At 52.7% G+C, this 15470-nt stretch overlaps 1 protein-coding gene across 1 annotated transcript; it reads right to left on the reverse strand.

The window, feature by feature from the left end:
• Positions 1 to 12781: 12781 nt before the first annotated feature.
• On the reverse strand, positions 12782 to 13984 carry LOC121860042 (histidine-rich protein PFHRP-II-like). The gene has a single exon (XM_042357055.1). It carries the CDS (start codon positions 13982 to 13984, stop codon positions 12782 to 12784), a length of 1203 nt encoding a protein of 400 aa, XP_042212989.1.
• Between the last annotated feature and the right edge of the window lie 1486 nt (positions 13985 to 15470).

Below are 15470 nucleotides of genomic sequence, written 5' to 3' on the forward strand. Positions count from 1 at the left end.
AAGAAGCTACGTATTGCTATGGAGGTGCAGTGTGTGCGTGTGGTGTGTGGGGTGCATGAGGTGCGGTGCGTGTGGTGTGTGTGGGGTGCATGAGGTACAAGTGGTGTGTGTGTGTGTGGTGTGTTGCAGGTGTGGTGACGTGTGGGGTGTGGTGTGTGTGGGTGTGCATGAGGTTTGCTACGTGGGTGTGTGGTGTGTGTGTGGGGGTATGGAGGTGGCGTGTGGGTGCGTGGTGTGGCGTTTATCACTTTAGAAGACTGTGGTGTACTCTATCACATGAGGTCTTATTTCCATAAATATACTGATACAACCTCCTTCAAGGCGGAAAATTCTCCAATGTAAGTGTTGATACGCCAGACGATGTTACGCCTGATGATGCTATCCAGACGATGCTACGCCTGACGATGCACAAATACACAAGAACATAAGAAAATAAGGAGTCCGCAACAGGCCGGTTGGCCTGCATGGCAGTCCTGTCAGAGACGCTACCACTCTTCATCATCCATGAATCTATCCAGCCTCCTGAAACTTTCCAGAGTTCCAGCACTCCACGGCCACATAGTTGCTTGTTCCACTCATCCACCACTTTTTCTAGAAACCAGTTTTCCTATCTCCCAAAACCCAAACTTATCCAACTTAAAATCAAGCCTCATCCTGCTCGGATATTATAAGAACTTTATCTATATCCCTTTGATGATTCTTTCACCCACTTGAATACTTCAATCATACCCAGCACTTTGTCTTCTAGGAATGTAAGTTAGTTTTTTAACTCATCCTGATATGGAAGGTTTTAAGTCCCGAATCATTTTCGTCATTCTTCGATGCATAACCTCTGGGAATGATACATCCATTCTATAATAGGGCACCAGAACTGAACCGCATAATCCAGAGTGCGGCCTGACTAGCGCGATATAGCTGCAACAAGACCTCTGCACCTTTCTTACTACACTCTAGATATAAAACCCATACTTGTTCTTTATTTCGAACATTAACGTAACTGTTTTCTAGACCGTGAAGGTCCGCTTAAGCAAATCCTCAGGTCTTCATAAGTCGACTTCTAGAAGTTGATGTTATTAAGGCTGAATACATTGACAGTATTTGTTCTTCCAATATTAAGTACGCTGCTCTTAAAGCTGGTGTTGAATTTCATTTGCCATTTTTCAGACCACCCCTGCAGTTTATTTAGATCCTCCTGTAATGCATTTGCATCCCGCTTCTGAAATTAATTTGTTACTTATTTGTGTCACCCGCAACCTAGCTTATGTCACTGCCGATCCCAGACCAGATCGTTATGTAAATTAAGAACAAGAAAGGCCTAGTACGACCCCTAGGGAACCCCACTGGTTAATGGCCCCACCAGATTTAAAACTATCGACGCTGACCTCTGCGTTCTATGATGAGCCATGATTTTATCCAATTTAAAACTTTCCTCGACACATGAGCCTAATTTTCTCAGAAGCCCTGATGCGTACCTCGTCAAATGCTTTTAAAAGTCTAAGTAAATAACAGATGTTACACAATTTTAAAAAAAAACCAAACTTCACGCAGACAGACAGACAGACAGACAACAGACAGATATGGATAGATAGATAGACAGATAGATGCTAAAGTTAACAAAAAACACATTACGATTCTGGTTAATTTAAAGATAATTTAACAACAACAATAACAATAATAATAATAATAACAATAAAATAATAATAAAATAATAATAATAAAAAATAATAATAATAATAATAATAAAATAAAATGGTGATGCCTGGAAACAAATAAAAACATACGAACTCGAAAAACAAATGTAAATTTTTCCCCAAATAAAAAAAAGATTTTATTTTCACTTTACAATTTAAGACGCTCTCAACGACGTTCTAAGTTGCTACTAAAACATTATTTCCAAACTTCCCCATATTCTTCCTCTATCATTAATAACACCACCTCCTCCCTCCTCCCCATCCCTGCCTCCCCCCCTCCTCCTACCCCTCCTCCTCCTGCCTCCCCCTCCTCCCCTCCTGAATGACAGCCAATAAACTTGCAGCCCGCGTAAAGAATATTTCACCGTACGGCCAGTAGTCGCCTCCCCCATGTACCGTCTGAGGTGATGCAACATTGTCTCAACACCCTTAAGCCGCCACACTAGAGGGCAACATCCACCATACGCTACACCAGAGTGTCATCTACCGCGCCACCCACACCATAGGGTCATCACCAGACACCTACAACTAGAACATCCACCAGCCACCACACCAGTAGTCATCTACCAGCCGCCACACCATAGTGCTCATCTACCAGCCACCACACCAGGGGTGTCATCTACGCAACCACACCAGAATTGTCATCTACCAGCCGCCACCAACTAGTGTCATCTACCAGCCGCCACACTAGGGGCGTCATCTACCAGCCCTCTCACAAAAGTGCCATCACCAGCCGCCACCACCAGGATGTCATCCACCATCCCACACTAGGGTGTCATCTACCAGCCGCCACACTGGGGTGCCATCTACAGACGCCACACCAGGGTGTCATCACCACGCACACCAGTGTCATCTACCAGCCGCCACACTAGGGGTGTCATCAACAACCACCACAACTAGGGTGTCATCACCAGCCGCCACACTAAGGTGTCACACCAGCCCCACACTAGGGTGCATCTAACAACCGCCACACTAGGGGTGTCATCTACCAGCCACACACCAAAGCCATCTACCAACCCACCACACCAGTGTCACACCAGCCACCACACAAGGGGTCGTCATCACCAGCCGCCACTAAATATAATGCATCTACCAACGCCACACTAGAGGGTGCTTTCATCTACCAACCACACACACTAGGGTCAGCCCACTGTCATGCCGCCACTAAAGTGTCATCTACCAGCCCCACACTATTTTAGCCCAAATCTCCACACATAATCATACCACACCACAAACATTTTTATTAATATTCCAACAGATAAGAGCGACGTGAGGATGAGAAGGCATATGAGGACCTGAAGACACGTCCCTGTAGCTAAAGTGAGGCTGGGCCAGGGGGTGAGGCTACGGTAGCAGGGGGTGAGGCTGGGAAAGTGAAGGAGGAGGGAGGGACATCTGATGAATAAGTGCTAATAATATGAAGTGGGCGGTGATGGAGGCTCCAGCACTCACACATCCGGAGGGTCCTGGAAGCCTGCCGGAGAGTTCAGCCTGGAGGCTTCTGGTGAATGGTCTTCACGTTAATCTCCCAGGTGAAGACTTCCACAAAAGGCGTGAGGAAGAGAAAGCGCTATCAGAAAACTCCACAAGTCTTAAGTATCATAAAATAGAAAAAGACGAAAGAAAAGCTGTCTGGAAAATGTTCAAGAAGCGGAAGACTCTCGGAGAGGTTTCACAGAGGAGAGCTTCTTTGTTCAAAAAGTTTTTCAGGAGTAGAGTTCGGGAAGCTTACTGGATTCATTGGATAGGTTTCTGAAGGTTTCCAGGGGAGGAAGCTTAGCAGATCCACAAGGAACATATGAAGTTTGACTACTGGCTGACGGAGAAGTGTGGATACTAAACCTTGCTACACAAGGAGGCGTCAGGTGGAGACTCCTGGCCTCTACCATCTTTAAAGTCAGTTACCATTCTCACAGGAGTGTCCCACTTTGAACAGGAGCCTGAGAGGCAGGCAATGTAATCCACTCGGCTGCTGCACGTGGAACCAATCCACAGGGACACAAGCTACAGAACACCACCACATAAACCCCATAAACTCAAACCATGCACAAAACTGTAATTTACTGAACATCAAGTCCCCAAGACTGATACATGATTTCTTCACGCTTATCACCGGGACTTTATATTACACGTGGAACACTGATGACGTGAATCTACAAAGGTGGCAGCTTAATGCTGCAGACTAGGCATATCTTCACTTAACACCAGTTTGGAGAAAAAAATATCGTATTACTCTTTCTTGTGGTTCTGGTTACGAAGATTTATTTTAGCAGTCCCTCGAGGTGTGGCGGCAGCTCACCCCAGCCTATTATTTTTAAGCCGTAATCCTTCTTCTATTTGTTGTGGTCAAGTGCGGCACCTGAGCCTTGGTCCTGATGGTTCCTTTATGTTGTCTTATGCTGTTGTTAATGAATATCTGGTTAAGTTAAGCCTCAATCATTGATGTTATTCTTAGCGATATTATATAAAGTCAGTTAATTTCTCATAGCTACAAGGGAAGATTCAACAGAATCGCCTACTGAGACACCTAAATATGGAAAATAAAACAAAAAAAAATATTGTGAAAAAAAATATGGAAGAACAAGGGAGGAAGGAGAGGGATTACAGGCGAACAAGAGCCCAAATATCTGTATGGACCAAACACTATCAACATCAAAAAGCCATCCTCCCTCCCTCCCCCTCCACTACCTCCACCAAACCCAGAAGACGAAAATTTAATCACACGTCAAACAGGTTTACCGAGGCTAAATATACTTGATAGAACATTATTGTGGCAGGGGAGGAGAGCCCCACTCACCCACACACACAGCCATGGCGAGAACTTCACGGTTTAGCGGGAAGATGCGCGCTCTTACCCACTGATAAACAGCTGTTGGTGGGATACGACCTAACTATGCAGACCCGAGGGGCGTTAGGGGCCCAGAGGGGACGTCGAGGATCCTAGGGGGTACATCAGGCCCGTGGGTCTTGGAAAATCAGAGGGACGTTGGGGACCGATGATGGGTGGCTAGGAGTTCTGACAGCATATGACTCTTTCAATAAACCAATTCCATTAGTATTATTATTATTATTTGGACTCTGTGGGATCCGTCAGAAGATCGAACCAGAGGCTTCAGGAGACCGAGGGATGGATAAGGGACCCGAGGGGGCAGGAGTGGGACCGAATGGGTGATGAATGATCCGTGGGGTTGTCGGACTGAGGAGGGCAGTGGGGACTCAAGGAAGGGCCTCAGAACCCCAGGAGGTGCTAGTAACGCTCCATGTGTGAGACCCTAGTGAAGGACACCTGCTGGAGGGGTGGGGAAGAGGCAGGGGTGTGGCAGGGGAGGGGTTGAGTGGGGAGGGAAGGGGGAGGGGTGTGGTGAGAGGGCTGGCAAGGGGGGTGTGGGGGGAGGGGGAGGTGTGGTGGAGCCAGGAGGGGTGTGGTGAGGCCAGGGAGGTGTGAGTAAAGGGGGGCCAGGGAGGGTGTTGAGGAGCCAGGGAGGTGTGGCAGAGAGGAGCCAGGGGAGGGTGTGGTAAGGAGCCAGGAGGGGTGTGGTGGAGCCAGGGAGGGGTGTGTTGGGGAGGTGGCAAGGGGGTGGGGAGAGGTGGTGGGGCCAGGGAGGGTGTGGGGACCAGGGAGGGAGGTGGTAAAGGGAGCCAGGGAGGTGTGGGCAGGGGAGGGGTGTGGGAAGGGAGCCAGGAGGGGTGACAAGGGGAGCCAGGGAGGGGGTGGGTAAAGGAGCCAGGGAGGGTGGGTCAAGGAGCCAGGAGGGTGTGATAAAGGGAGCCAGGGAGGGGTGTGAGGAGCAGGGAGGGTGTGGTAAAGGAGCCAGGGAGGGGTGTGGTAAAGGGAGCCAGGGAGAGTATTGGTAAAGGGAGCCAGGGAGGGGTGTGGGTAAGGGGCAGGGAGGGGTGTGATAAAGGAGCCAGGAGGTGTGGTAAAGGAGCCAGGGGAGGGTTGTGTGGGAAAGGAGGGGGGGTGTGGTAAAGGGAGCCAGGGAGGGGGTGTGGTAAAGGAGCAGCCAGGAGGGGTGTGGTAAGGGACCAGGGAGGTTGTGGTAAAGGGAGCCAGGGGAGGAGTGTGGTAAAGGGAGCCGGGGAGGTGTGATAAAGGCCAGGAGGGGTGTGGTAAAGGGAGCCAGGAGGTGTGGTGAAAGGAGCCACGGAGGGGTGTGATAAAAGGAGCCAGGAGGGTGTGGTAAAAAGGAGCCAGGGAGGGGTGTGGTAAAGGAGCCAGGAGGTGTGATAAAGGAGCCAGGAGGGGTGTGATAAAGGGAGCCAGGGAGGTAAAGGGAGCCAGGAGGGGTGTGATAAAGGGGAGCCAGGGAGGGTGTGAAAAGGAGCCAGGGAGGTGGAAGGAGCCAGGAGGGTGTATAAGAGGGTGTAAAGGACAGAGGGATGGCCAGAGGTGTGGGAAGGAGCCAGGGAGGGTGTGATAAAGGGACAGGGAGGGGTGGTAAAGGAGCCAGGAGGGAAGGAGGGGAGGGTGTGATAAAGGAGCCAGGAGGTGTAATAAAGGAGCCAGAAGAAGGAGCCAGGGAGGGTTGTGAAAGGGCCAGGGAGGTGTGTATGAGCCAGGAGGGTGAGGTAAAGGGAGCCAGGGAGGGGTGTGGGAGCCAGGAGGGGTGTGGAAAAGGAGCCAGGAGGGGTGTGATAAAGGAGCCAGGTGGGAGCCAGGAGGTGTGATGGGAGCCAGGGGTGTGGGAGGTGTGGATAAAGGAGCCAGGAGGTGAAGGAGCCAGGAGGTGGGTAAAGGAGGTGAAGGAAGGAGCCAGGAGGTAAAGGGGCCAGGGAGGCTGTAAGGGGACAGAGGTGTGATAAAGGAGCCAGGGAGGGGTGGGTAAAGGGACAGGAGGGGTGGGTAGGAGGCAGGGAGGGGTGTAAAGGAGCCAGGAGGGGGTGTGATAAAGGGAGCCAGGGAGGGGTGGTAAGGAGCCAGGGAGGGTGTGGTAAAGGGAGCGCAGGGAGGGTGTGGTAAAGGGAGCCAGGGAGGTGTGGTAAAGGCGCCATGTGTGATTGGAAGATTTTGAAGGATTCTAGCGAGTAATGTGAGTGGCAGTACTCTTTTGTTTTTATATAGAGCCGCTAAAGCGACCCAGCGTCTTATGTCCTCTTTACGACTGTTGGTTCTTTTATTAATTAAATTTTTCCTTGCTACTTTACGATGTGTGAGTGACGTAAAGATGGCCCTAATTGATGTATGGTGGCCTGTTATGTGATGGTATGGTGGCTCTAAGCTATGTGATGGTATGGTGGTCTGTTATGTGATGCAGTATGGTGGCCCTGTTATGTGATGGTATAGTGGCCCAGTTAGGATGGCATGGTGGCCCTGTTATGTGATGGATGGTGGCCCTGTTATGTGATGGTATGGTGGTCCTGTTATGTGATGGTATGGTGGGTTAAGTGATGGTATAGTGGCCCTGTTATGTGATGGTATGGTGGCCCTGTTATGTGATGTGGTATGGTGGCCCTGTTATGTGATGGTATGGTGGCCTGTTATGTGATGGTATGGTGGCCCTGTTATGTGATGTAGGCCCTGTTATGTGATGGAGCAGGCCCTGTTATGTGATGGTATGGTATTTGGTTATGTGATGGTATGGTGGCCCTGTTATGTGATGGTATGGTGGCCCTGTTATGTGATGGTATGGTGGCCTCTGTTATGTGATGGTATGGTGGCCCTGTTATGTGATGGCATGGTGGCCCTGTTATGTGATGGTATGGTGGCCCTGTTATGATGGTACTGGTGGGCCCTGTTATGTGATGGTACCTATGGTGGCCCTGTTATGTGATGGTACTGTATGGTGGCCTGTTATGTGATGGTATGGTGGCCCTGTTATGTGATGGTACCTAAGCAGGCCTCAGTGATGGTACTTATGGTGCCCTGTTATGTGATGGTACTGTATGGTGGCCTGTTATGTGATGGCATGGTGGCCTGTTATGTGATGGTATGGCCTGTTATGTGATGGTATGGTGGCCCTGTTGGATGGTACTGCGGTGGCCCTGTTATGTGATGGTACTGTATGGTGGCCCTGTTATGTGATGGTACTGTATGGTGGCCCTGTTATGTGATGGCATGGTGGCCCTGTTATGGTGATGCAGTACTGGGCGGTGGTTCAAGTGATGCATGGTGGCCTCTGTTATGTGATGGTACTGTATGGTGGCCCTGTTACGTGATGGCATAGTGGCCTGTTATGTGATGGTACTGGTATGGTGGTCTGGCTACGTGATGGTACTGTACAGGCCCAATGTGATGGTACTGTATGGTGGCTCTGTTATGTGATGGTATGGTGGCCCTGTTATGTGATGCAGCATGGTGGCCCTGTTATGATGGTACTGTATGGTGTCCTGTTATGTGATGGTATGGTGGCCCTGTTATGGATGGTATGGTGGCCCTGTTATGTGATGGCACTGTCTGGTTCAGCATGTGATGGTACTGTATGGTGGCCCTGTTATGTGATGGTACTGTAGGTGGCCTCTGGTGATGGAGTACTGTATGGTGGTCCTGTTATGTGATGGGCGCAGGTCCTGTTATGTGATGGTACTGTATGGTGGTCCTGTTATGGTGATGGCATGGTGGCCCTGTTATGTGATGGTACTGGTGGCCCTGTTATGTGGATGGTATGGTGGCCCTGTTATGTGATGGTACTGTATGGTGGTCCTGTTATGTGATGGTACTGGGTGCCCTGTTATGTGATGTGGTATGGGTGGGGCCCTGTTATGTGATGCGTATGGTGGCCCTGTTATGTGATGCGTATGGTGGCCTGTTATGTGATGGTACTGTATGGTGGCCCTGTTATGTGATGGTACTGTATGGTGGCTCTGTTGCGTGATGGTACTGTATGGTGGCTCTGTTAGATGATGCAGGCGGCCCCTGTTATGTGATGGTATGGTGGCCCTGTTATGTGATGGTGGTGGTTCTGTATGTGGATGGTACCTGATGGTCCTGTTATGATGGTATGGTGGCCCTGTTATGTGATGGTGTATGGTGGCCCTGTTATGTGATGGTACTAAGGTGGCCCTGTTATGTGATGCTGGAGGCACCAGTATGTGATGGTATGGTGGCCCTGTTATGTGATGGTACTGGTATGGCCCTGTTATGATGGTACTGTATGGTGGCCTGTTATGTGATGGTATGGTGGCCTGTTATGTGATGGTACTGTAGGCCCTGTTATGTGATGGTATCTGTGGTGGCTCTGTTATGTGATGGTATGGTGGCCCGTTATGTGAAGGACCCAATGGATTGATGTACTATGGTGGCCTCATGTGATGGTACTGTATGGTGGCCCTGTTATGTGATGTATGGTGGCTTATGTGATGGTACTGTATGGTAGCCCTGTTATGTGATGGTACTGTATGGTGGCCCTGTTATGTGATGGTACTGATGGTCCTGTTATGTGATGGTATGGTGGCCCTTTATGTGATGGTACTGTATGGTGCCCTGTTATGTGATGCGTATGGTGGCCTGTTATGTGATGGTATGGTGGCCCTGTTATGTGATGGTACTGTATGGTGGCCCCTGAATGATGGTACTGTATGGTGCCCTGTTATGTGATGGTACTGTATGGTGGTCCTGTTATGTGATGGTATGGTGGCCCCTTTATGTGATGGTATGGTGGCCCTTAATGTGATGGTACGTATGGTGGCCCTGTTATGTGATGAACTGTAGGCCTGTTATGTGATGGTATGGTCCCTAATAGGATGGTATGGTGGCCCTGTTATGTGATGGTAATGCTGGTCTGTATGTGATGGCATGGTGGTCCTGTTGTGTGATGGCATGGTGGCCCTGTTATGTGATGGTATGGTCCCTGCTATGTGATGGCAATGGGGGCCCTGGTGTGATGGTATGGTGGCCCTGTTATGTGATGGTATGGGGCCCTTTAGTGATGGCATCTGTAATCGTGATGGTATGATGGTGGCCCTGATGTGATGGTACTGGTGGCCCTGTTTATATGATGGTACTGTGGCGGCCTCTGTTATGATGGCATGGTGGCCCTGTTATGTGATGGTATGTGGCCCTGTGTGGATGGCTTGCAGGGCATTATGTGATGGTACTGTATGGTGGCCCTTATGTGATGGACTGTATGGTGGCCTGTATGTGATGGTACTGTATGGTGGCCCTTATGTGATGGTACTGTATGGTGGCCCTGTTATGTGATGGTACTGTATGTGGCCCTGTTTGTGATGGATGTGACCTGTAACACCCATGTGATGGTATGGTGCTCTGTTAGTGTGATGGTACTGTATGGTGGCCCTTTATGTGATGGTACTGTATGGTGGCCCTGTTATGTGATGTGGTCATGGTGGCCCTGTTATGTGATGGTATGGTGGCCCTGTTATGTGATGGCATGGTGGCCCCGCAGCGTGATGGTATGGTGGTCCTGTTATGTGATGGCACGTGGTGCCCTGTTAACGTGATGGTACGTATGGTGCCATTTATGTGATGGTACCGTGCAAGCCTGTTATGATGGTACTGTATGGTGGCCCTGTTATGTGATGGTATATGGTGGCCCTGTTATGTGATGGCTGGTGTCTGTAACGATGGCATGTCGGCGGTTCCATGTGATGGTACTGTATGGTGGCCTGTTATGTGATGGTACTGTATGGTGGCCCTGTTATGTGATGGTATAGGTGGCCCCGGGATGGCATGGTGGTCCTTATGTGATGGTACTGTATGTGGCCCTGTTATGTGATGGTATGGTGGCCCTGTTAGTGATGGCACTGGTATGGCGGCCCCTATTATGTGATGGTATGGTGGCCCTGTTATGTGATGGTACTGTATGGTGGCTCTGTGGGATGGTACACTGAAGGCCCTGTTGTGATGGCATGGTGCCCTACGTGATGGCATGGTGGCCCCTGTTATGTGATGGTACTGCATGGTGCCCTGTTATGATGGACAGTGGTGACGCTGGCATGATGGTATGTGGCACAATGTACGTATGGTGTCTCTGTTATGTGGATACTGTACGGTGGCCCTGTTATGTGATGGTGCATGGTGGCCCTGTTATGTGATGGTACTGTATGGTGGCCCTGTTATGTGCATGGTACACTCGTTATGAACACCCAGATGGTACCGTATGGTGCCCTGTTATGTGATGGTATGGTGGCCCTGTTATGATGGTACTGTATGGTGCTCTGTTATGTGATGGCATGGTGGCTCTGTTGCATGGTACGGCCTGCAGTGTGATGGTACTGTATGGTGGCCCCACACTGTTATGTAATGGTACCCTGCAGATGCACCTGCCCCAGTGATGGTAACGGCGTCCCTACACGTTCGCGGATGGCACTCGTATAGTGAGCCACCCCCCACTGATGGTACTGTACAGGCCCCTGCAATGTGATTGTACCCAGGCCCTTGTTCTGTTATGCAGAATGGTGGCCCTGTAATGTGACGACGGCATGGTGGCCTGTTATGTGATGGTACTGTACGGTGGCCCATCATGTGATGGCACCGTCAGGTGGCCCTGCTACGTGATGGTACCGATGGCCCGTATGCCCACCCAACAGATGGCAGGGGTTCTGCGTGATGGTACCTGCAGTGGTCCCATCATGATGGCAACTGCAGTGGCCCTGTTACGTGATGGTGATGGCGGTCCCTGTTATGCTGATGGCACTCGGCGGCCCTGTTATGTGATGCAAGCATAGGCCCCAGCATGTGATGGTATGGTGGCCCTGTTATGTGATGACATGACCGGCGGCGATGCTACTGCATGGTGGTCTGTTGCGTGGACAAACGTATGGCGGCCCTGCATGATGGCACGGCAGGCCCTGTTGCGCGATGGCATCAGCGGTGGCCTGTTAAGGAGATGGCACTGTACGGTGCCCCGTCAGGTGACAGGCGGCCCCACGGCGTGATGCACTATGCGTAGCCTCATGACGTGATGGCACTGTACAGGCCCTGTTATGTGATGCATGGTGGCTTCAACGTGATGCACCGTATGGTGGCCCAGAAGGGATGGAACTGTATGCGTGCCCTGTTATGTGATGGCACCAACAGGTCCTGTTATGTGATGGCACTGTGGCCCGGCCACACCCCCAACCAGTCTCTGTCATGATGCAGCATGGTGGCCTATTATGGAGATGGCATGGTGGCCCTGTTATGTGATGGTACCGTATGCGGCGGCCCCAGCAGGGATGGTACCGCATGGTGCCCTGTTATGTGATGGCACTGCATGGTGGCTCCAGCGTGATGCATGTGCCCCAGCATGTGATGGTGATGGTGGCCCCAGCAATGTGATGGCACCGTATGGTGGCTCTGCGGCAAGATGCACTACACCTGTCACACCGCGGTGCCCCAGCAGGATGGCATGGTGGCCCTGTAATGCGACGGTAACTGCGTGGTCTGCGCGTGATGGCATGGTGTCCCTGTTCATGATGGCACTGCGGGTTCTGTTATGTGATGGTATGGTACCTGCTATGTGATGGCAACGGCAGGGCTCTGGCGTGATGGCATGGTGGCTATGTTGGCAACGGTATGGCGGCCCTGTTAATGATGGCATGGTGTAATCCCGTGATGGTACTGCATGGTGTCCCTGCGCGATGGTACCGCTGGTGGGCCCTGCTTGCGTGATGGTACCGCGGCGCGGCCCTGCTTGCGGATGGCATGGTGGCCCCTGTTATGCGACACCCCCCACCAACAAAAACAGATGGTACTGTATGGTGGCCCATATGTGATGGCACTGCATGGTGCCCCTGTTATGTGATGGCACCTGCATGGTGGCCCACATGTGATAGCACCGTATGGTGGCCCTGTTATGTGATGGCACTGCATGTGGCCCTGTTTCGTGATGGCACTGCAGAGGGCCTGTAATGTGTGATGCACCAGACGCGTAGGCCTTCATGTGATGGTATGGTGCCCCGTTCATGTGATGGCACCGCATGGCGGCCCCACAGTGATGGCACTGTATGGTGCCCCTGTTATGTGACGGCAAACACCTACATGGCGGCCCCTGTTATGTGATGGTATGGTGGCCCTGTAACGTGACGGCATGGTAGTCCTCACGTGATGGTACCATATGGTGTCCTGTTATGTGATGCGCACCCGGTGTCTCTGTTATGTGATGGCACCGTATGGTGCCCTGTTATGCAAGATGGTACCGATGCAGGCTCTGTTATGATGGTACCGATGGTGGCCCTGACGTGATGGCATCAGGCGGCTCTGTTTGCGATGGCATGGCGTCTGTAACGATGGCATGTCGGCGGTTCCATATGATGGTATCATGGCGGTCTGTTGGCGTGATGGTACCGCAGCGGTGCGTTCTGTTATGTGATGCCGGTACCGTGGCGGTGGCCCCAGGATGGCATGGTGGTCGGCAGTGGGATGGTACTGTATGTATTCTGTTGGTGTGATGCACTGGCATGGCGGCCTGTTGCGGGGATGGTACTGGTATGCAGGCCCCTGTTATGGTGATGGCATGGTGTCTCCAGTGGCGTGAGCGGTAACGGTATGGTGGCTCTGCGGGATGGTGCACTGCAGGCCTTCGTTGGTGATGGCATGGTGGTTCGTAACGTGATGGCATGGTGGTCTCTGGCGCAGGGGATGGTGCACCCGCATGGTGTCTTGTTATGATGGTACCGTGGTGTTTGCTGGCGTGATGGTATGGCGGCCCCAGCAGGATGGTACCGTATGGTGGTCTTGCGGCGTGGATACTGTGGCGGTGGCCCTGTTGGCGTGATGGTACCGCATGGCGGCCCTGGTTATGTGGATGGTACTGCATGGTGGCCCTGTTATGATGGCATGGTACCTGCTGGCGTGATGTGCAGGCCTGCAGGTGGCCCCAGCAGATGGTACCGTATGGTGGCCCTGCGTGATGGTGCATGGTGGGCTCTGCTGGCGATGGTACTGTATGGTGTTCTGTTATGTGATGGCAGCTGGTGGGCCCTGTTGCGATGGTACAGGCCTGCGTGTGTGATGGTACTGTATGGTGGCCCCACAGTGTGATGTAAAGGTGCCCGTTGCGTGATGGCACCTGTGGCGGCCCCAGCATGTGATGCAGTACCCGTGGCGGCGGCCTACAGGTGATGGTACAGGTTCCATGGCGTGATGGCACCATGGCGTCTCCGCTGATGCCGGTAACGACAGGCCTGTTAGCGTGATGGTACCGTACAGGCTCCAGCAGCGTGGATGTGGTATGGTGGCCCTGGTTGCGTGATGGTACCGTATGGTGGGTTCTGTTATGTGAGATGGCATGGTAACCTGTTGGTGATGGTACTGTATGGTGGTTCCTGGCAGTGTGATGGCACTGTGCATGGTGGCCCTGCTGGCGTGATGGTACCGGTGGCGGCAGTTCTGCGGCGTGACAAGCGGTGCCCATGGCGTGATGGCATCAGGCGGCGGGTTCCACAGGTGATGGCACCAGGCGCAGGTTCTGCGTGATGGTACCGGTATGGTGGCCCCAGCAGGCGATGGTACCTGCACAGGCCCTGTTGCGTGATGGCACTGGCGGCGGGGCCTGTTGGCGTGATGGTACCGTATGGCGGGCCCCGTTTATGCGATGCTGGTACCGTATGGCGGCCCCTGTTAAGGTGATGCCGGAAACAATGGCGGGCTCTGTTATGATGGTACTGCGGATGGTGTTCTGCGGCGTGATGGCACTGTGGCGGTGGCCCTGTTGCGTGGGGATGGCAGGCGGTGGCCCTGTTGCGTGATGGTACCGTGCGGTGGCTCTGTTGCGGTGATGGTGGCGGTGTTCTGCTGGCGTGATGGTACTGCGCGGTGGGCCTCTGGCGTGATGGCGGTGTCTCCACAGGATGGTACCAGATAGGTTCCAGCAGCGTGATGGTGTTCGCGGTGGTTCTGTTTGTGATGGCACCATGGTGGCCCTCATATGTGATGGTACCGTATGGTGGCCCTCACATGGGATGGCATCACAGGTCTCCATATGGTGATGGTACTGTATGGTGGCCCTGTTGGTGGATGGGCGTGGTTCCAGCAGGTGATGGCACCAGAACAGGCCCCATATGTGATGGCGGTGCCCTGTTGCGTGATGGTACCGGTGGTGTCTGCTGGCGGCGGATGATGGTATGGTGGGTTTCGTTGCGTGATGTACAGGCTCTGTTATGTGATGGTACCAGGCGGTGGGTCGGCAGGATGGTGGCGGTGTTCAGCAGCGTGACGGTACCAGGTGGTGTTCTGGCAGACGCGGTATGCGTTTCTGCGGTGATGCATGGTGTTCCCAGCAGACGGTACCGGTATGCGTCTCTGCTGGCGTGATGGTGATGTGGCCCCTGTTATGTGATGCCGGAACCTGTACAGGCCACAGATGGTACCGCAGCAGGCTCCCGGCGGCGTGATGGCACCGTGGTCGGTGGCCCCAGCAGGTGATGCAGTATGGTAACCAATGACGGCATGGTGGTCTGCTGGCGTGACGGTAACCATGGTGCCCCACAGTGGCGGTAATCGCGGTAGTTCTGGCAGGTGATGCTGGTACTGTATGGTGGCCTGGTTATGTGATGCTGGCACCAGGCGGTGGCTCTAAGCAGGATGGTACTGCATGGTGGGTTCTGTTGGCGATGCATGGTGGGCCCTGGTAATGCGATGGCATGGTGGTCTGGCGATGGTACTGCATGGTGGTTCCAGGTTATGCGATGGTACCGTATGGTGCAGGCTCCTGTTGGCGATGGTACCGTGGCAGGCTCTGTTATGTGATGGAAGCGGTGGTCTTGCTGGCGTGATGGCACTGTATGGCGGTCTGCCGGCAGATGGTACTGTATGGTGCTCTGTTGCGTGATGGCACCGCATGGCGGCTCTGCAGGATGCAGATGGTGGCCCTGCTGGCGTGATGGGCACCGGCGGCGGGT

The sequence above is a fragment of the Homarus americanus genome, unplaced genomic scaffold (assembly GCF_018991925.1).
Source record: "Homarus americanus isolate GMGI-L3 unplaced genomic scaffold, GMGI_Hamer_2.0 scaffold11977, whole genome shotgun sequence".
Taxonomy (NCBI): domain Eukaryota; kingdom Metazoa; phylum Arthropoda; class Malacostraca; order Decapoda; family Nephropidae; genus Homarus; species Homarus americanus.